At 46.2% G+C, this 22,299-nt stretch overlaps 1 protein-coding gene across 1 annotated transcript in view; it reads right to left on the bottom strand.

Annotated features, from left to right (window-relative positions):
- The window catches only part of PRTFDC1 (phosphoribosyl transferase domain containing 1), a 95,238-nt gene extending 74,493 nt beyond the window's left edge, over positions 1-20,745 (bottom strand). Inside the window, exons 1-3 of the mRNA XM_056135684.1 lie at positions 20,618-20,745; positions 12,592-12,698; positions 7,786-7,969 (exon numbers count right to left, since the gene is read on the bottom strand). Coding sequence (XP_055991659.1) covers positions 7,786-7,969; positions 12,592-12,698; positions 20,618-20,665 — 339 coding nt within the window. The 5' untranslated portion in view covers positions 20,666-20,745. The remainder of the gene's footprint in view (positions 1-7,785; positions 7,970-12,591; positions 12,699-20,617) is intronic.
- Between the last annotated feature and the right edge of the window lie 1,554 nt (positions 20,746-22,299).

Raw genomic sequence — 22,299 nt, 5'->3', positions numbered from 1 at the left:
TCTTCTATTCCACTGTTCTTCCTGCATTAACATATGCCTCAGAGACCTGGACCCTACGCAAACAGGATGAGAACGCTATTTGGGTCTCCCAAAGAGGAATCAAAAGAACTATGCTTGGAGTATCACGTTTCACTCAAATGAAAGAAAGAATCCAGAGTTCCGAACCAGGGAGGCTGTCTCATTTGCCAAGGCATAGAAAATCAGATGGGCTGGAGAGTAATGAGATTTGGAGATGATCACTGGACTAGAGCCGTTACCAACTGGATTCCATGGGATGTCAAAAGACTGCGTGGCCGCCCACCTATGAGATAGTCAGACTTCTTCGTCAAGATCCTGAATGATCGGTTTGAGGCCCTTCGTGTTCCTAGAATGAACAGACGCCATTGGGCTACACTAGCATGCAACAGGGACAAATGGGGACGTTACTGACGCTTGCTCGAGCAAATTGATGATTAACGGGAAATCAAATGATCAAGTTAACTGTCTGTTTGGCCTCGAATGTCAGCACCCGAATGGCATGTTTTAAGCACCCAGATCACAACTTGCCACATGATAAAATATTTTGTTGAAATTTGTTTAAGTATATCCAGCAAGTAAAACAAATTGATTTACTCAAATATTAAAGAGAATGGCTGAAGAGATATTGCAGCAGGTAGGGCTTCTGAGTGAGGGACTTTTTAAAACCTGGAGCCACTTATAATAAGTTTGTAAATTGTATGAATTTTAATTGCCTCAAATTTAGCTTTTATCGAATGGTGATTCATTTTGTAGAGTATCTTTGTGTAGTGAAGTAAGTGTGCTCTATAATTACATATTCCAGGAGGGGAAATCGAAGCCTTGCATGTGGCTGACCTGGGTTCAATCCCCTGCAGTACATATGGTCCCCTGATCACTGCCAGGAGTAATTTCTGAGCACAGAGCCAGGAGTAAGCCCTGAGCATTGCCAGGTTTGGCCCCAAAACAAAAAACAAAAAAGGATTCACTAACCATTACTCGCTATTTTATTTCTTGTAAGAACAGTGCCAAAAAGCACTAAATGTTATCAATTCTCGCTGGTCAAATTAATCTGTTTTAAGAGAAATTTTGCTTTAAATAAAGAAATTAATAACTTGTTTTATCCTTGTAATGCAACAGTTAAAAGTAATTTTAGGAAGTAAACAATCAAGGCATACTTACTATCTTCCAAAGTGCCCTGACCTCAGAAAACAGTAGAAGAAGGCAGGAACCCCTCTTCTCTTCTCCCCTCCCCTCCGCATCCCTCCCTTTCTCTCCTCTCTCCTCTCTTTGCCTTCCCTTTTTCATTTTGTTATCAAACCAAACAGTGTTCAGGGTACTGTTTCTGGCTCAATAAACACGGATCACTCGTGGTGGTGCTCTGAGGACCATGTGTTGCCAGGGATGGAAGCTGGGTCCCTGGCATACCCGTTTGGAAAGCATTCACTAAGCATTCCAGAAGCTTTTGAAAGATCCCTTTGGCCCTTGAGATTATTTTTAACTTAAGAAATGATCTTCATAAGATATATCACCCATCTTCACTCCTTCCACCTCTTAAACATAGGCCAAGGTGAACATAGAAGCATGTTCTCACCAAAATACTGGTTGGAACAGTTTCCAAATGTTCCCTCCGGTGACCTTTCCTTGTTAGAAGAAGCTCTACAATCTAAACAAATGCATAGAGTTCAGTAAGATGACCACACATGCTGGTCATTCAGCTGGGACTCCTGTGATGAAAAGGTATCATTTCTAGTTTCAGCATGTCACATGTCTGCCCAGTTTCCTCATGTTTCAGCGTTTGAAGCAAAGACTTTGCTGAATCATTCCCAACTCCCGGCCTCCCACTGTGATTGCTGAACTTCCTGTGTGTTTCTGCTGAGTCAGTCCTATGTGGGGTGAGAATTTTCAGAGACTTGATGTCATCTTGTGTCCTTTTCTGTACCAAGTCATCCTGTTTTCGTATGGCATTATTCTGTCATCTGTCAATGTCTGCTTGGATCATCTTTTTTTGCTCTCAAGAAGAAGGAAAAAATGTAATTGGTGAATGAAAAAATAATTTAGATCTCAGCTCCCAGTGAATGCAAAATTAAGAAAAAGAATGTTAAATAATTCTTGTCCTTGAAAGCTATAACTTTAAAAAATAAGTTTCAATTACCTTAGTTGCTAAAAATATTGCATTTAAATAATGGTAGTCACTGTCACTGTCACTGTCCTCCCATTGTTCATCGATTTTCTCGAGCGGGCCCAGTAACGTCTCCATCATGAGACTTGTCGTTACTGTGTTTGGCATATTGAATACATCACGCTTTAATAAAAAATGAGAATGAAAACATTAAATTCAAGCAGAATAACATAATGACCATGATCACAAAATATTTATTTATTTTTTGCTTTTTTTTTTCACACCCGGCTTTGCACAGGGGTTACTCTTGGCTCATGCACTCAGGAATTACTTCTGGAGGTGCTCAGGGGACCATATGGGATGTTGGGAATCGAACTCGGGTTGGCCACGTACAAGGCAAACGCCCTACCCGCTGTGCTATCACTCCAGCCCCACAAAATATTTTAAAGAAATTATTTTCCCAGAAATGCTTTCTCCAAACTTTTATTATATCACCCTTTTATGTTCTCCTGAATTCATATTATTCTTTAGTTATTTTTCTAACATGTAAAGTCCATGAATTTTATAAGATACATATGGAGTATGTAATTTCATAATCATTTTTTGGGGGGGGAGGGCTATGGGGTGGAGCCACATCTGACAGTGATCAGGATTTACTCCTGGTTCTGCACACAGGGACTACTTCTGGCAGGCTTAGGGACCTACAAAACGGTGCCAGGGTTAAACCTGGGTAGGCCACATACAAGAAAGTGCCCTACCGAGATGCATGTGGAAAGTAGACTATGGACTGAACATGTTTGCCACTCAATGCCTCTTTTGCAGACCACAACACCCAAAAGGAGAGAGAGAACACAGGGGATTGCCCTGCCACAGAGACAGGGGGGATGGGGGGATGGGGGTGGGAGGGATATTATCCATGGTGGTGGAAAATGGGCACTGGTGGAGGGATGGGTATCTGATCATTGTATAATTGAAACCAAAGCACAAAAAATTGTAAATCTACAACTTAAAAAAAAATAAAATAAAATAAAGGGGAAAAAAAAATGAAAAAAAAAAAAAAAAGAAAGTGCCCTACCTACCCTACTATGGCTCTAGACCCACTTAGCAACCTTTTTGTTCTTGATAGATTTTATATTCTGTACAAATTTACAATATGTTAATAAAAATCACTTAAGACAATAAAAATAGTCTAACAAAAAAGGCAAGGATTTTTTTCAACCAGCCATTATTTTTGTGTCAAAATAATAATAAAAGTAATAGTAATAATAATAATAAAAGATCTTATCATAATTAATAAAGCACCACACATTGCCTCCTTTTGGGAAGAAATCAGGTACAAGTGAACAAAAGCAATGAACAGCAGGTTTCCTGTGTATGGGCGGCCAGTGTTGGTTTCTGGGGGCGGCAAGCATATGAACTATATGAGACAAGAGAGCTAATTAGAATGTGGAGCATCCCTTGCAAGCAATGCTCCTGTTCCCCACACTGAGTGCAGGGTCCCCCCTGCCAACTGCAGAGCTCTCCAGTCTTGGCTTATGAGAATAGCAAAGTCACTCGACTTGCCCCGCAAACACCTCTCCCCCCGCTCCCCTGCCACTGGGCCACAGCTACGAATCTCTAGGAAGAAACCTTAGGGGACTGGGACTGTGGGCTTGTGTAGGCAGTGGAAGCCGAGTGCCTGTGACTCAGTCTTAGGCCTCTCCTGCTGGCCCTGGCATCTTGCCTCTGCCCAAGTTCCAGTACCCTCCCTGTACTCTGGAAAGATGCCTATCCTGCTTCCTGTGCCCAAGCTTCTTCTTGGACATTCGCCCAGCACTTTTTCTTCAACACAGGTCCCCTCCCAGACACTGGCGTCCTTTCCCTCACCCACAATGGCAAGCAACTGCCAGATTGTGGGAGGTGAAAATCTTAATTCTAGGGCTCTTGCCTTGCATGCGGCCAACCATGGTTCAATCCCCAGCACCTCATGTGGCTCTCTGAGAACTGCCAGGAGTGCTTGGAGCACAGGGCCAGGAGGAAGCCCAGAGTACAGCCAAGGGCTCCTCTCACCCCCCAAATCCTAATTCAGGAGTCTAGGAGATAAGTCCTCCTAAGTCTGGGAGATCCCTAAAAAGTCTGGAGCATGTGCCTGATGTACTCTGGGCCCCACATCCAATCCCTAGAACCAGATGACCTCCTGAACCCCTCTGGGTATAGCCCCGGCAACCCCAACACTATAGGAAAGCCACGCAAAAAAAAAAAAAACCCTACTGCCCCCACCAAATACTAATTCAGGAGTGTGACAGATCACTAACTTCCTAGCCCTGTGTTTTGGGGGTTCAAGTAACTTCTCTCGTCCCAATGTTCTGATAGGGAGAAAGGGGGTGTTAGTAGCATTGGCTTCTCAAGGACAAGGGCTCTTGATCCCTGTAAAACAACAGCTTCCCATTGTGGGTTCTCAGTGACTAGCAGACTTCATTCAAGTCAAAGACATATGATAGAAGCTCCTGAGGTTGTTTTTTTGGAGAGGGCTGGTGAAGAGAGGGTGGAGAGAGGATGGGCCATATCCGGTGCTGCTCAGGGCTTTTTCAGGGGTCACTTCTAGTGATGCTTAGGGACCATCTGTGATGCTGGGAAAAACTAGGGTTGGGCACATGCAGAGCCAGCACCTTAACCCCTGAATGATCTCCCCAAGGTTGGCATTTCATTTCATCTTTCAACTACCCTTTATACATACTGCGCCAGATTTCAGCTTACTCTGGGAGCAGAACCTATTTACCACTGCACACCCCCCCCCCACACACACACACACCAACAACCCCCCATCACCGCCTTTTGGCTGGGGTTCTGTTCCCATTGTCATCAAGCCCAGCATGTGTCAGTGACCCAGCTAAGCCCAGGATGTCTCTAAAAGAAACCCTTAAAACTTGGTTGTTTTTCAGTAAATAAATTCTTCTGCATCATTCTCTTTCTGGCCTTCTTGGTGTTTGCTTTCATCCTTATAAATATCTCAACAGAACACTAAAGTTGGGGGCAGGAACCCCATAATGTACATTGAGAAACTGCACAGATATTCACCAGGTAAAGATTGAGGAATCATGGCTAGATTCCCCATGACTAGAATGCTGCTATAAATCTTGACAAGCCTCCACACATGTCTTGGCTTCACTTTATGTCTTTATTTTTTATTACTTATATATTTGATTTGACCACACCTGGCATGGCTCTCGGGCTACTTCTGGAACTTTGCTAGCGTTTCTGTGTGTGGCAACCAGTAATGCCACTAAAAGAGAGTGAGAACCACAGCCAGCTATGTGACTCCTGACAAACTCACATGCAAACGCCATAGTGAAATGCACAGGCCAGGTGAGTACCCCGATCAAGCACCAACAACCTGTCATAGTTACAACGCAACAACACCAAAAAAAAAAAAAAAAGAAACGAAAGGGACTTAAAAAAAAAAACAACCCCTTTATGTGATAGAACTAGAAATCTCAATGTAAATTGGACAAGAGCATGCTAGATTCACAGCCTCTTTTGAGGTCAATTTAGCTATTTGCTTCCCAACCAGCTTCTTCATCCATACACATGAAAAACAAGAAGTAGGGATTGGATAACCAGAGTAAGACGCAGCACGGAACATGAGCTGTGCTTTGTAAATTTTGAGTAAGGCATGCTTCAGCATCCTTCTCCAACAGGCCCATAGAGACAAAGTTCTTGTTTCCATACATGGTTTGATTGACTTAAGGATTTATGTGGGTTCACTGAGGGTTGGAGCAATAGCACAGCGGGTAGGGTATCTGCCTTCCATACAGCTGACATGGCCGACCCAAGTTCGATTCCTCCGCCCCTCTCGGAGAGCTGGCTAGCTACTGAGAGTAACTCACCCGCATGGCAAATCCTGGCAAGCTACCCGTGATGTATTTGATATGCCAAACACAGTAACAAGTCTCACAATGTTACTGGCCCTGCTAGAGCAAATAGATGAACAATGGGAGCACAGTGACAGTGACAATGGATTCACTGAAACATCCAGGTCTCTCTCTGGCATATTCGTTGGTAAAGAATCTTCCTGTTGAAATATGCTGAAAATATTTTTACTGTGCTAAAATTATTCAACACTAAATTGGAAAAAAGTCTGTTGCATCGAAGGAATATGCTGCCATGTACAAAAATACTGATGTGATGTCACAAGATCCCAGAATTAAGAAGGAGCGATAAGGGAAATGATGTTTCCGGGTACTTTTCAGCTATTTGAACACTGGTGAGTATATGGCAAAAGCGGAGTGCCTCAGAATTTATCAATTCCAACTACTTACTTATTTTTACATTTTAGTTTATCCAAAATCAGGATGCATTTTATAACTTGCCATAGCTTGATTTACAGTTCTTTTCTTTTTTCCTCTCCTATTTTCTCCTCCTCTCTCCTCCTCTCTCCTTCTCTCTCCTCCCCTCTTCTTCTCTCCCCTCCCATGTCCTCCCCTCACTCCTCTCCTCTCCCTTCTCTTTCCCTCTCCTCCCTACTTCCTTCCCATCCTTCCTCCCTCCCTTCCTTCCTTATTTTTGGGACCATATCTGGTGGTACTCAGGGGATACTCCTAGCTGGGTGCTCAAGAGTCATTCCGAGTGGTGCACAGGGGAACTTCTGGTGATGAGGATTTGAGTGAAAAACATGCACTTCCGCCCACTGAGCTATCTCTCTGTTCCATTGTTTCTTAGTGGTAAAAGAAACGATGCACATTGTACTCAATGATATTGTGGATTTACTAAATCATGGTAAAACTTGGAATTTCATTTTCTTCCTTTTTCCTTTTTCTATTCGCTTATTTCCATCTACTTTTCTATTGCTGTAGCTGTCCTCTTTTCCTCAGTTGAAAAGACACACAACATACATCTAAGATGGGAATATAATTTAGTGATGACAGATCAGACACCTCACTCTGGGGTCAATCTCCAGGGCAAAAAAAAAAGCAAAAACACACAAATTACATATACACCAATACTATGTACAGTCATGTAGAAAAATACACCCATTAAACTTTCACCTGCCTGCACGTCTGAGGCCTGTCCAGAACCCCTGTATCCCTCTTTTCTCCACCTGTCCATCTTCAGAATTCTTTTCCTTATCCCAATCCATCCAAAGATGGAATTCTGCTAACGGTGCAAGTCCTGCTCGGTCACGAGGGAAATACTGGACTCCAGGCCTCCAGCTAGGTAGAAATGTGCAGTGAAAGGCCTTGTTGTTGGGTGAAGGAAAAATGAGGGAGGCTGAATCTGGGTTACCTCTCCTGCCCCTTGGCAGCATCAAGAATCAGGGACGAACTTTAACCCTCTGTTCTGAGCTCTGAGCTTCTCTCTTTGCTCGTGTCCAACCCTCCACTGTAATGAGTCTCTTTCATAAAGCTGCCAGCGTTCCCACGCTCCTCTCTGGCTAAACACCCTTCAAGGGTCTCCAGAGTTAACCATGCAGTTGACTTCCAGGATAAGAAAACACATCAGTGTGCTCAGAATTTTCTTAGCACCCATTTTTAACCTGTCCACTTGTGAGGCTGAACACACTGAACTTTATAACCATATTTTTTTTAAAAAAAGCACAAATCTTTCCTAAAATATCTTTTCATATAGATGAAAGTAACTTATAGATTCATACAAACCTTTTTATTAAGAAAAAGAAAAACACAATAACTTACCCTATAACTCTTCAGTCTGATGAAGTCAACCTTCATAGAGACAAATTTATCTGAATTCCGACTGATGTTCTTCAGGTGTTCAACTAGATCAGCACAGAACTTGTAACCTCCTTTAAGCACACATAGGACCATAATGTCACAGTATCCTATGTCCTTCATGATATCCTTGGCCAGGCGTTCAATTCTGAAGGAAGTAAGCAATTAAAGACTATATTAAAGCAAAACTAATTCTGAACATATTTCTTCTTTTTAGAAAAACATGGTCCATCATGCTTACCCAACTTTGCACAGGAGTATGGGATAAAGCTTGGGAGACAGAATATAAGGAAAAAGAAATTTTGTTAAGGCTGGAAAGAGTGTTCAAGTAGATTTTTGGTAACTGCATGCTGTGTAGTACACTTTTGCTTCTCTAAGCTACAAAATTGATTGTGAAATAGAATGTCAAAACTCAGGAATTCTATTATCTTATTGCTGATGAGCTTGTGGTAATCTTAACTTGAGGATGGTATTTGGTGATACCATGCTCACTTCACAGCAGAAAAAAAGGAAATGCGAAGTGACTCTTTCACCTTATAGTTAAAGAGGAGGAGGAAAAGTTAAACCCAGAATCATGAGCAATGAGTAACATTTACCTTTCACAAAAATAGTAGATAGCATAAGTGATGGTGACCCAAATAGTTGTACCACTTCAATACAGCACATGGGAAATGTGTCTCCTCAAACTATATCATGATGGGTCATGGACTGGTCCCAATACCTCACATGGAACTATCATTGTGCCTTTGTTTGTTAGTTTCGTATCTGTTCATCCATGCCCATATACCTCAACAACATTAAGACCTTGAATGCAAGCAGGATTTAAAATACATACTAAAATTTGTTTCTAGTGGTCCTTCAAATAGAATTAAATAGAGTCGATAAGCTGAATGGTCTGAATTCATATAGGACATTAGACCACGTGTTTTACATATGTAGCATATTCGTTACCTAATAAATTTTATGTGTGAAATGTTGCATTTGTTTGGGGGCAGGGCACACTAGCGGTGCTCAGGGGAATATGTGAGGCTGGGGACAGAACCTAGATCTTGCACACGCAATGCATGGACTCCACCCCTTGAAACCATAACCCCAGCGCTAAAAGATGTGTTCTGTATGTGTTTATATATGCATACACATGTAAACCTATGTAGTACACGCGATAATAAATGGTTGTTGCAAATGCATTCAGAATAAGCCCATCAGCACATGTAATAGCTTAACTGGCCTCTCCTTTAAAGTGTGGACTTTGGGGCCAGAGCGATAGTACAGTGGGTTGCCTTGCATGCAACCAATCTAGATTTGAACCCCAGTATCCCATGTGCTCCCCCAAGCACTGTCAGTAGAAATTCCTGAGTGCACAGCTAGAAGTAACTCCTGAGCATTGCTGAGTATGGCCTAGAAAACAGGGGAAGAAAAGTGTAGACTTTGATACTAGCATGATGGAACAGGGACATCAACAAATCCTCATCATAAAGAACAAGAAGAAAGTTATGCAAATTTATCAAAAAATACTGTTTCAGCACCCAGGAAACCAACAAAGGCAGACAACAAACTTAGAACCATTTATTCTTGAAGACACTGGACACAGGATAGACGCAGTAAAAGTGGGTCATAGAGTACGGTGGGCTGGGTGCTTGTCTTGCACTTGGAACAACCCAGGTTCAATCCCTGGCACAACGTGTAGTCCCCAAGGGCCACCAGCAAAGATCTCTGAACTCTGAACCTGACAGATGTGACAATAGAAGGAAGCCTTGATCACTGACAGATGTGAGGAAGGAAGGAAGGAAGGAAGGAAGGAAGGAAGGAAGGAAGGAAGAAAGGTAGGTGGAAGGGAGGGGAGAGGGAGGGAAGAATGGCAGAAGGGAGGGAGGGAGAGAGGGAGGGAAAGAGGGAAGGGAGGGCGGAAGGGAGAAAAGGAGGGAGGAAGAAGGGAGAGAGGGAAGTAAGGAGGGAGGGAGAGAGATGGGAGGAAGGGAGGAAGGAAGGGAGGGAGTAAGGGAGCAAGAAAGGGAGAGAGGGAGCTAGGGAGGAAAGGGAGGGAGAGAAGGAGAGAGGGAGGAAGGAATGGAGGGAAAGGGAGAAGGGAGGAAGGGGGAAGGAAGGGAGGGAGGGAAGGAGCAAGGGAGCAAAGGAGGGAGGAAGGGAGGGGGAAGGAGAGAGAGAAGGAGAGAGGGAAGGAGAGAGGGAGGGAAGGAGGGAGGGAGGGAGGAAGGAAGGAAGGAAGGAAGGAAGGTGGGCGGGAGGGAGGGATGGAGGGAATGGAGGGAGGGAATGGAGGGAGGGAGAGCGGGAGAAGGGAGGAAGTGAGGAAGGGAGGGAGCGAGGGAGGGAGGGAGGGACCAAGGGAGGGAGGGAGGATAGCCAAACTCAAGTCTACAAATTGTCCTCCTCACCTGTCTCTGAGTCTGCTCTGTGATAAGGGGGAACTCACAGCCCTGCTTCAACAAGCAATTTATCTGAGCAGCAGATAAATTGGGGATTTGCTAGTGAGTTTCAGGAGGTGAGAGTCAGGGGAGAGAAGTTCACACTCAACTCTGCACATAACCCTCACTGACTGGAGGGAGACAGATGCCCAAGAGAGTCCAAGGCAAGCACTCCTACCCCTCAGGATGATGCAGCTGCAGGTGTGTGCAGAGGAGATCCTGAAGAACCCAGAGCTAAATGAAAATTTAGGGAAGACTTGAAAAAAAGCTAGAAATTTGGATATGCTTTCCACCACCCTGGAGTCTTCCTGTCCCATCCATCAGCAGAGAGTGGAAGACCAGGTATTCGAGTATCATCCCCATCAATCTGAGGCCCAACACAAAGCTATTCAGTCACAGAAGTGAAATTTAGGCTGTGACACTTAGAAAAAAGACAGTTGGGGATGAAGTTCTGTCAAAGAGCATCAGCTTCTCATGTATGTGGCCCTGGGTTTGATTCCCTGATAACAAGTTGCTTTTCCATTTAAGGGTCAGAAAGATGGCTCAGTGGGCTGAGCACATTCTTCACAGGCAAGAGGCCTGGGGTTCTTGGCACTACAGGGTCTCCCAAGCACTATAGGGACTCACCCCATAGTACAGAGCCAGGAATAAGCCCTGAGCACCACAAGGTGCAGCTCAACCAAAAACATTTTTTTAATTTAACAAAATTAAATAAACTTCAGTCACCAGATTGTGGAGAAAAGAACAATTGTAGGAAAGCCTTTTCACAGTCTAGAAGACAAAAAAAGGGAAGGAGCAAGTGAACAAGAAATAGTTATAAATACGGTAGATACTAAACCCACTTTATCAGCAATCACTAAAGACTGCAATAAAACAACAGATTGGTCGGAATGGATTTTAAAGCTAGTTCATTTCTAGGAGTGCACAGTGAAAACTCTGAAGTTTGCTCTCTCTATAAATGTAGGACTCTAAATATTTTACCTGTGCATTGAAATCAGAGGTGGAAGTGAAAGTAGTTGTCTGGGCATGAAGGCAGTTCTGTTAAGGGGTGAAATTAATAAATCTTGCTTGTGGTAGAAATGGTTCCATGCAGGGGCTTGGAGTGATAGAACAGTGGGGAGGGCGTTTGTTTTGCATGTGGCTGAACCAGGTTTGATCCCCGGCATCCCATATAGTTCCCAGGGCACCACCAGGAGTAATTGCTGAGTGCAAAGTCAGAAGTATCCCCTGAGCACCGCTGGATGTGACCCAAAAAGCCAATAAATAAATAAATGAACAAAAAAGAAAAAAGAAAACAAAAAGGAATGGTTCCGCGCAGATATTTGTCAGTCAAAAATACTCTATTGACAAAACTTTACCACTGGCTGGGAAACATCATAGTGCATAGAGAGACTAGCCTCTCATGCATTAATTGACCTGGGATAAATGGATGTTGCTGGGAAAGCCAGGACTGGAGAAATCTGTTACCTGAGGGCAAAGGTCACTTCTGGACTGGCTGGTTAACTCATCTGACACTGTGAGATGAAGAGTGAGGGACAATGCTTTCCCACCCACCATCCTCAGCCTGTGGCATTTTGAGGCCTTTACCAATAGACCATTACAGTGAATATAATATTGAACATTTATATATATATTTTAATCATTTCTCCTGGACAACTATGTTAAGATAAACAATTCAGTTAAGGACAAATTCATTTGATTTATTTATTTGGTTTTTTACCACATTGAGCTTCTCAGGGGTTATTCCTGGCTCTGCACACAGGAATCACTCCTGGGAGTACATGGGGGACCATATGAGAGACTGGGGAGTGAACCCAGATTGGCCACATGTAAGGCAAAAGTCTTACCTGCTTTACTATCACTCCAGCACATTCATTTTAATTAACATTCTCTGTCCTACTGAAGTTCTCTTTTTTTTGTTTGTTTGTTTGTTTTTCTTAGTTTGGGTTTGTGGGCCACAGCTGGCTGTTGTTCTGTGCTGTGTTGAGGTGTCAGGGCTTAGTCCTGGCTCGGCACTCAGGGATCACTCCTGCTAGTGCTCCAGGGACCATATGCAGTGTTGGAGATTGTGCAAGGACTTGCTGTATGCAAGGTAAGTGCCTTAACTGCTGTGTTATCTCTCTGACCCTTAAGGAAGTTCTCTTTACTACTATATAAAAACACTCATAAATAAGGTTCCAAAGTGTTTCACATGGCTTTAAAAGAGAGGGCCACTCAACATACAGTTCATTAGTAGAACGTGTTTTGCATGTGTGAACCTCAGGTTGGATTCCAGTCACCACAGGGAGTTAAGGGTGGAGAGGGCCCAGCACAGAACCAAGACCGACCCAGGAGTAATACTCACCTGTCCACAATGATGCCATGAGGTATGAGCACATATTCCAAATCTCCATAGTAGTGCTGAGGGTATGTGAATAAATTCAAGTCATACCCTGGCCAGTCATCCAAAATCTGTAAATCAAATTACCTTGATTATTATATTTTTCATGGGAAATTTATGTGTTTAAGCATCAACAATAAAGAGGATCATTTGAATGACAGACCAATACTGAAAACAGAATATGCCTAATGATCAATATTGCATTAATTATATTCTAGAGACTCTGGAAAAGCTCAAAGAACAAGGTGATTTTTTTTTCATGCAGCCTGATAAAGGACTGAGTACATAAATTCCCATAGAATTTCATTGTTTGTTTTCTTTTTGTTTTGGTCACACCTGGCAGTGCTTAGGGCTTATTCTTGATTCTACATTAAGGGATAACTCCAGGCAGCTCTTGGGGGATCATATGGAGTACTGGGGCTCAAACCTGAGTCGACTGCATGCTAGTACTCAAGCATAGAATTCCATTTTTAACTCTTGGCATCATACAATTAATACATAAACTCAATGCCTTACTGCTTACTTGATAATATTGTGTATAAGAGTATATATGTAAGTAAAGTAAAGTAAAGGCCCTCCCGTTGATCGTCGATTTGCTTGAGCGGGCCCAGTAACGTCTCCATTGGAGACTTTGTTGTTACTTTGTCTGGCATATCGAATACACTCGGTAGCTTGCCGGGCTCTCCGAGAGGGGCGGAGGAATATATGTATACATATAAAATTCATATTAAAATGATAAACATGAATAAATAAGTAATTTGCAATTATATTAATATAGGCAGGATCACCACACATTATATTATTATTATATATCTAGTTATATGTCTCATTTAACAGACTTTTTTTCCATTTTTTAATTTATTTTTTTATTAAAAAATTTTTTTGATAGTGATATATCATGAGGTGCAGTTGCAGACTTACACATTTTTGTGCTTGGGTTTCAATTATACAATGATCAAATACCCATCCCTCCACCAGTGCCCACTTCCCACCACCACGGATCCCAGTATCCCTTCCACCCCCTACCACCCCCATCCCACCCTGTCTCTGTGGCAGGGCATTCCCCTCTGTTCTCTCTCTCCTTTTGGGTGTTGTGGTTTGCAAAAGAAACATTGAGTGGCAATCATGTTTGGTCTACTTTCAGCATGCTTCTCCCATCCTGGGAGGATCCTCCCAACACCTTTATTTGGTGATTTAACAGACTTTTAAATTTGAGGGTAGTAATATGTCTCATTTAACATACTTTTAAGTTTTGAGGGTAGTTATATGTCTGATTTAACATACTTTTAACGAGAAGGCAGTGCTAAAGTGTTACAGTGCTACTTAAAAGTAGAGCTTTTGCTAGCATTCATAGATTTAACCAACCTTGGATAAATCCATTTAACCAACCTCCATTCCCGTATTCAGCCCCATGGTTGAATATGGGGGATGTAGAACCTGAAGATAAAGGGGGAAAACTATGGCAGCTCCGGGCAGCGCACAGCTCCTAATATCAATCCCCAGTGGATAAAAAGGGAGGTATGTAAATTTGGGAAGAACCAAGTTATATGTGAATTTTTAAGCTGTGGAGGGTGTCAGTACCTCACTTCCACATTATTTGAGGATCACTGTTTGCTTACATTTTTACTACTGTCACTCTCCATGTACCAGTGTCTCTTGTGAAAATGGATAAAGGAACTGCCCTGTAGCTGATGGAAACCAGATTTCTGGTGATGATTATGGTATAGTAGATACAGGGGCAGAAGCACACTGCTATATAACCAAGATTCTTGTAATGTTATAAATCAATGCTACTTTAATTTAAAAAAAAACACTTTGAAACAAAACAAGATGAAGGGTGGAGAGAGAGTATACACTTTAAGGTATTTGCCTTGCATGCAGCTGAACTTAGTTCAATCCCCAGCACCACATATGTATGGTTCCTGAGCCTTGCCAAGATCCCTGAGCACAAAGCTGGAAGTAAGCCCTGAATACTGTTGGGTGTGTTTACAAAACCAAGCAAAAACAACAAACAAAACCAAAAACTGATATACATCTCCTAGATTAGTGCTTCCCCAAACTTTTATAAAGTCTAGCTGTGAAGTTTTCCAAACCTTGTCCCATGAGGAAACTGTTTCTGCTGGAAACTGGCTAATTCAGGAAGCAGAAAGGGAGAGAGTGTGAGCAAGCTTCCTCTTGCTCAGGACTGGATGTGCAAGTTTTAAGCAGGAGAGAAATGCTGGTGACTAGGGCCATGAACAGGGGAGGATTCTGCACTCTCCCATCACACCCCTCACCTAGCCCTCGCTCCATCACCTTCCCAATGCTCATCTCTCCCGTTTCTCCAGCCCCATTCCTTCCTATCCTCCCAGGCTGGCTCTTCAGTCACAGCTCAAGCTCCAGTCCTTGCAGGAGGCCTTGCCGATGGCTCCCTTGAATCTTTTCTCCCCGGCCCCCAGGTCCTCACAGCTGCAGAGTCTCCCACCCACCCCTGGGAAGACTTGAACCCCTCTGGCTCACTCAGTCTTTTCACTGGAAAATTTAGGACTCATGAGCACACCTTCTAGCACAGAGATATCTCCTGTTCTCTGCCCTCCTCCTCTTCCTCCTCACTCCACATTCAAACCTGTTCTCAGCTGCTCAGCGTTTGGAAGAGCAAATAGGGTCTGGACCCGAGTCCACGCCCCTGCATCTCTGGGCCCAGCAAAGGCCACTAAACCAAAGTCAGGCCACCTGACGGTTATGCTTTCCCCTTCCTACCTCAGTGAAGGCTACTCCCTTTCCAGGTGCCCAGATCAACACGGAGTGGTTGCCTCCTTGCCACCTCCGCCCCAGGAAACCCACTAGCAAATCCCACCGCCAAGACCTTCCACATTTACCTAGGTCCACCTCTCCAGGTCTCAACACTTTGCCTTGACAGTACCGCCACATTTCTCAGGGGACCCCTGTCACAGCTGCAACAATCCTGGTCCTCACTGTGGCCCCTTCCTTGAGGCAGCCGGATGCTCCTTTCACATGAAGTGTCAGGTCAGGGCTGTCTTCTGCTCAAGTGGTTCCTGGGGCTTCCCCTCCACTCTGACAGCCAGCTGGACACTTGAGATCCATGTTCACCACTGGCTCATGAGGCTCCCTCCAATCCCCAGGACCACTCTCCCTTCAGCCCAGGACCACAGCACCGGCCGCAGGAGCTTTGCACCTGCTGTCTCTTTGGCCTGCCCTACTCTTCCCCCAGACAGTCACATGACTTGTCTTTACTTTCTCAGCTGCTCAAGGTTGGGAACAGCAAAGAGAGCCCGGCCCCTAGTCCACACCCCTGCAGTTCTAGGCCCAGCAAAGGCCACTAAACCAAAGTCAGGCCACCTGTTGGTTACTTTCTCCCCTTCCTAGCTCAGTGAAGGCTACTCCCTTAACTGCTCAGATTAAGTCCAAAGTCACCACAAAGGACAGGTCTCCATGACCTTTTATGCAGCAACCCTGGAGATGGAGAGATAGTGGAAGGGCTGGGGCCCTTACCTTATATACTGCCAATCCTGAGTCTGACCCCTGGGATCACTCCTGAGCACTGCTGGGTGTGACCCACACCCCTCAAATCAATAAATCAGTTAAGTAATGCAAATAAATGAAACAGCTACCCTTATTCCATGCTTGCTGGACTGAATTGCTCTAAATTCTCATCACTTTTTTGGGAACAAGGATGCTCACTGGTTATGTGTGTGTGATTGTCTATGTGTGTGAATGTGTTGAGTGTAGCTGTGGTATGAATAGCTGTGGTATGAGTGTAGGGATGTGTGTGTGTGTGTGTGTGTGTGTGTGTGTGTGTGTGTGATGGGTCTGTAGGACAGTATGCATGAGGTGGTATGAGTGTGTGCAGTGCTATGTGTGAGTGCATGAGAGTGGATGTGATATGTGTGTGTGCATGTAAATGTAGTACATGTATTTATGTGAGTGTCCATGTGATATATGTGTGAGTGTTCATGTGCTTTATATGTGACTGTGTATACCTGTGTATGTGGTCTCCTCCCACTGGCATGTTGACTCCTTCTGGAAGACTCATTTGTTGTTGAACCCCCAATGCCCAGAACACTGGCTGGTACATGGAAAACACACAAAAAAGTGGAATGCATGAACCCTCTGTAACCACAGACTCCCCAACACTGTCTGAACCCCAACCCCCAGTCTCAACTCAAATGCATCTCTGTGTGATGAAAAGCACCACTGTTCATGGTAGCTCAGGAAATTCACACATGCCCTGCGTTGATATCTGATGGGTGTTTATATCATCTGCGCCTCTGAAGAGTGCCCCATTCGCACTGCCTCTAGAGTCCTAGTTTTCACTAAGAAACTTGGACCCGTGCTCAGCAGCTACACCAGTGTGGCCATTCAGAGCCCAAGCCACCAGCTGTACACAAGGAGCTTGCAAAAGATTTTCTGGAAGCTCCAATAGAGACCAAAGATCCCTGAGCAGCACCAGGCCCCAGAGAGATCATTCAAGGGCATAACGCTTTCTGGCTCCCCTTCCGGGCCACACACACTCTTTTTTCTGTAGCCTCCCAGCTGGCTGGTAGCACGATTAACCAGTGAGCTTCTGAGCATATTCATCCCTCTGGCCATCACAGACAGACACTGCCCCCTGTGCTGGCGAAAGCACTCTCTCCTGGTCCTGCTCTGGAGCGCAGCTCAGACATGGATGAGCTGTGATAACAGGAACATTACACCCATCTCAGACACTGAGTTTCTCTCCCTGCACTTCCTTTCTCCTTTGTGGGACCAGGGTTCAAACCTAGAGCCTTCCGCATGCAAGGCAAATGTCCTACTACCGAGCCACATCTGCCAGCCTCAGTTTCTCCACCTTTCAGTGAGATGCAATCAAACTTGTATTGAGGGTTGTTGGGAGGATAAAGAGACACTGGAATAGAGTGTGTATTCCGAGGTCCTGGTGTATAGGAAGTGTTCAATAAAGGACATGCACACTCCCCCTCCCAAAGAAGACACTAGAAAACAACCTAGTGATGAAAGTTTTCATGGTGATCCCTAGCTGAGAGACAACAAAGTGTTAGGTATTCAACACAGCTGGGGGCAAGTTTACTCACTGAAGTTCCTTGTGGGGAGTAAACTTCTCTGGGTCCAGTGAATTATTCTATAAAACAGACTGAACACCTGCCTCAGGCAACTATGCTGAGGATTAAATTAGAAGAAAGCTCTTGTACTGGTGTCACAACAGTATAAGCAAACAAATGCCAACTAAGTACCTTATACCAATAGTTAACAACAAACAACACAACATACTTTCATTAAGGAAGTTCCATAAGTAGTTTGTCACGACTCTTTGCACCTCATTGCAATTGCAAACTTAAAAAGAGAAGAAGTGGATTATTTCTCTACAACTATTCTATAATCCAACCTGCTCTATTTCCAACTAAGTCAGGCAGAGTGAGTTTTCTAACTGAGATAAATGATGGTTCTCGATCAAGACACCGAGGCTTTTTGCTCTGTGTTCACTCACGGGGCTCACGAAGTGCCTCGTCCACTGTGACCGCATCCTCCACCTGAAGGACTGGAGGTGGCTGTCAACTGTAGATAATTCTGTTATTCATCTGCTTTTTGAAAAATCAAAACAAGAAGTCTTTAAATAGTTTCAGAGTCACAGATAATATGCCCTAAGTTTATGCAGAACAATGCTTTCTCTGTTCAAAAATGCAAAACATGTCCAAGCTGGGGAAGTGACCACTTGGACTCATTTCATACCACATCCAAAGCCGGCGATTCATTCCCATTCTCTCTTTTTTCTCAGTGGAAAAATATATCTGAAACCTTCCTGTGAGTCACTTAAACATAATCTTTTGCAAAGTCTCTTTCTTGCATTATTTCTTATTTCTCCTAGGGAGAAACTGATAAAAGTGAATCTCTGCTCTCCCTCCCATCCTGTCCCCTCCCTTGAGCCCCACCAACTCAGGTCCCCTATCTTTATTTCAGGACACTGACTCCTACCTTGCTATTCATTCTTGATCTCTGTATGTCTTCTTCCCAATCTTTCTGTCTCTTACATTTTGGGCTTCCAGATTTCTATCCTTAAGAGCAGTTTAAAATTGGTTCCCTCTTTCACTTGGGCATTTTTATCTACTCCAAACATCAAGAATTCATTTGTTGACAATTTCCAGTTCTGCCCATCACACTCCTGAATCCCAGATATGAATTACAAATCGCCTCCTGGCACCCTCAGTTCCAGGCCCTCCAGGCACTATAATCTCGGTTTGTCCAGAATGGAACTGAGTAATTCCCACGTTCCATTTCCACCCCCTTTTCCGCTCACTCCTCCACGAGGCCTGTCCATCCACCCGTGGTGGACAGAAAGTTTCTTTTTTCTAAAGCATACACTGAGTGCTGTGTGCTCTTGGCACCAACTTCCGAAGCAATAGCAGGTCCTTGAAAAATGAACTTTCCTTTAATGTCACTGTAAACCACGGAGGAAAAAGAAAATCCCAGCCCCAGCAGAGAGACACATGCTGTGCAAGGGAAGTTTCCTTCCTTATACTTTGGCTTAAAGTTGCCCTTTCCGAGAACCTATTGATGACATTAAGTGATGCCTTAACTGTGCTCTTCTCAGACCTTACAGTACTTCCTCCTCAATCTGCAGAATGAGGCTCAATGTCACTGTCAGTGGCTGTCCTGCTCACCTGAAGGCAAGCAGTAACCCCCACCCTCCTCCAATCACTTTCACTTTCAGTCTCCTCCGAGCCTCCCCAACTTAGTTTTTCATTACACCTGCTCATGATGGGAAATGATTTAACGTATTCACGTGGCTGTCTCAGTTCCTCTTCTAGAATCTAAACTCCATGAAGACAGGGCTGTCTTGGCCCCTGCCTTCTCTCCAGAGTCTCAACCACTTCCTGGACCTGGTTAGCAAACGTGAAATGAACAAAGAAACAAACAAACCTGCTTACTCAGTGGTCAGTGTATAACTACAATTATCTAAAATTGTACAACTACAATTATCTAAAAGAAAAAAAAAAAGTCTGGAGTCAGATGGAGTCACATCCCAGCCTCACCACCATTTTTCGTGAATGAAGTCTGACCCAGTCACAGTCACAACCACACCTGCTAGAGCAATCTTTTGGCCAGCACCCAAGAGGTGGAGGGAGCCACAGGCCAAGACCAGAGCTGAGTCCAAGACACTGAGGGCGGGCACCCTCTGCTTGATGCCTGGAGAGATATGCAGGGACAAAAAGGCTCTACTAAGGAAGCCAGCACCCCAAGCCTCTCATCCTTGTTTCCCTGCATCCTCCCCAGTTTTCTGCCAGGACTGAGACCTGAACTGCCTCTCCCTTTTGCAAAAATTGAGAGCCACCATAGGTCTGGAGGCCAAGCGCAGGCCTTGCTAAGAGAGCCCCAGCCCAGGTTCCAAAGGTCTCCAGACTCAGTAGGGAATGAGTTGCCTCCCTGGCATCACCAGGAGTGACCCTGTTCTTTTTCCACTGAGCTTGGAATAGCCTCCAGCACGCCTGGGTGTGGCCCCAAAACAAACCTAAAAAAGGGCCCAGCGCTCAAACACCGTCCACTTGAGCTACTTTATTTTCTAGCAGCCCTCAGGATTCTGGGGGGGGGAAACAAAACGTGAGTCCACTGAAGTCTGAAGGCGCCGGGCAGGCTTATGGGAGGGGGCGAGAGGGGGGCCCGACACCAGGCAGCTAAGACTGGAGCAGCCGATGATGATGATGCCTGCCTAGCCCAGGGGCGCGGGGAGACGACCCCGAAACCGCGGGGCACCGGGTTCCTGAGTCTTAGGGCCGACGGGGCGTGGGGGGCGGGCTGCGGGGAAAGGCGGGCGGGGGTCCGATGTTGCAAGCGAGCCCCGCGGGAGGGAAGAACAAAGCCGCAGGCCGCTGTCCCCGACGCTGCAGCTGCGGGCGTGGCATCGCGCGGGAGGGGGCAAGCGAGAGGGGAGGGGACGGAGTCGGGGTGGGGGGTGGGGGAGCGCACGACTCAGCCCCTAAAGTCGGGGGGTTGCATTTACCACGACGCCTCGCCCGGAGTCTGGCGCTTCCTCTCCGCTCCCCGCCATGCTGCTCCCGGGGAAAGCGGGGCGCGAGCGGGGGCCGGCGGGGGAGCGGCTGCCCCGCCCCGGGCAGCCCCAGCCGCCCCCTCGGCGGCGGGAGGGGATGCGGGGCGCCCGAGCCGCTTCCCCGCCTCCACCCCCGACGGCTTGGGGAGCAGCTGCGCGCCAGGGCCCGTTGCACCTGAGCACAGGCCGGGGGGTGGGGGGGTCGGGGGTGGAGCGGCAGAGAGCCAGCCCGCGGCTCTGCACCCCACACACCCCGCCCGCCGCTTTCACGCGCACTCGGGCGTTGAGTCTCTCTGACTGATTTCTGGGCACCCCCACCCCCTTTGCATTCCCCCCGAGTCTGTCCGAGAGCGGGCCCGCCACTCCGGCATGGCCTGGGTGAACAAGGCGAGATCACTGGCTGGCGGTGTGTGTGTGGGTGGGAGGGGGGTGTCGCTCCTCCGCTCCCCAATTCTCGCGCTCCAAGGAGCCGCTAGGATGCTTGGACCTCGGCCCTGGGTTCCGGGAGCTGCCCCTGGAAAGGGCTTTAAGTTGGTTGCATTCAGATCAGAGAGTTGGGGGCTCCATCGCCTCGGTAAGATCGCCCAGGTCCGGTTTTAGTAATTTGGGGGTGCCCTTTGCAGCCTTCACGCTCCCCCCCGGAGAAGACTCTTAGGAATCTGTCGTTCAAGTGCACCCCGTCCACCCGGGCTCTTTGTCCGTTTTTTCTAAAGGGAGCCGCTTTCCCTTGAACGATTCTGGGGGGCTGGCCGGGTGGGAGGTGCTCTGCCCCTGGTGGCGGACCGGATCCTTCCAACTCCCGCCTCTGCCCAGCGTTGCCCTCGGGGTGCGGGCACAGGACGAGACAGAGAAAGGAACCCAGGTTTCGCCTCGTTTCGGGGAAACTAGTCGTCAATCAGAGCATGTGGCTGAGCTGGGAAAATAGAGGGGGACGCACACGTAGCTCTCCGCCACGCTCCTGCGCCCTAAATGCCAGCGGGGAGGTGCCAGCTCCAGCGGGCTCCCAGGGCAGCAATCGCCGCCCTCATTGGCTGCCCCCAGATGGAGTGACAATGGCCCCCACCCCACCCCCCGCCGCCGAGAAACACTTTCTCAGTCGGGGTGTCCGCGGCAATTTGGGGGCAGGTGCACATCTGTCTCTCTTTTCCCCCAAAGAGGGAAAGAGCTATTCCCGGTTTTGAAGCCCATCTTCACCAGGAGTATCCACCCAAACTAAGAGGGTTCCAACTGTGTTGCTATTGCGGTGATAATTTTTTACCTCCTTTATTAATTTGTTTTCCCTTAGAGAAAAACCTTTGTAGTGGGTTTGGGGGACACACCCAGCGGTGCTCTGGGGGTTGGGATGGAGGAGGCTTCACCTCCTCAGGGGTTGCTCCTGGCGCCCAGCTAGTCCCCTGTTCCCTTGGTGATCACGATTTGAGGGTTCACAAGGCTGCTTCCCAGACCAACGGGGGTTAGAAACTGGTGGGAGGAATCCAGAGGGTCCTGAGACCCGCAGAAGGGCTGGGTGCGGGGCGGAGGAAGCAGGAGGCAGCACCCCTTTCCTAGCTGAGGCTGCAACAATTGCCTTCCCCAGGGCGGCTAGCAGCAGGCTAGACCAGGTTGGGGACCAGAAACTTCAAAAGGAGCTCCCT

Source organism: Sorex fumeus, unplaced genomic scaffold, assembly GCF_029834395.1.
Source record: "Sorex fumeus unplaced genomic scaffold, SorFum_2.1 ptg000007l, whole genome shotgun sequence".
Lineage (NCBI taxonomy): Eukaryota > Metazoa > Chordata > Mammalia > Eulipotyphla > Soricidae > Sorex > Sorex fumeus.
The sequence above is the reverse complement of the archived record's forward strand: the minus strand, read 5'-3'. Positions and strand labels throughout refer to the sequence as shown.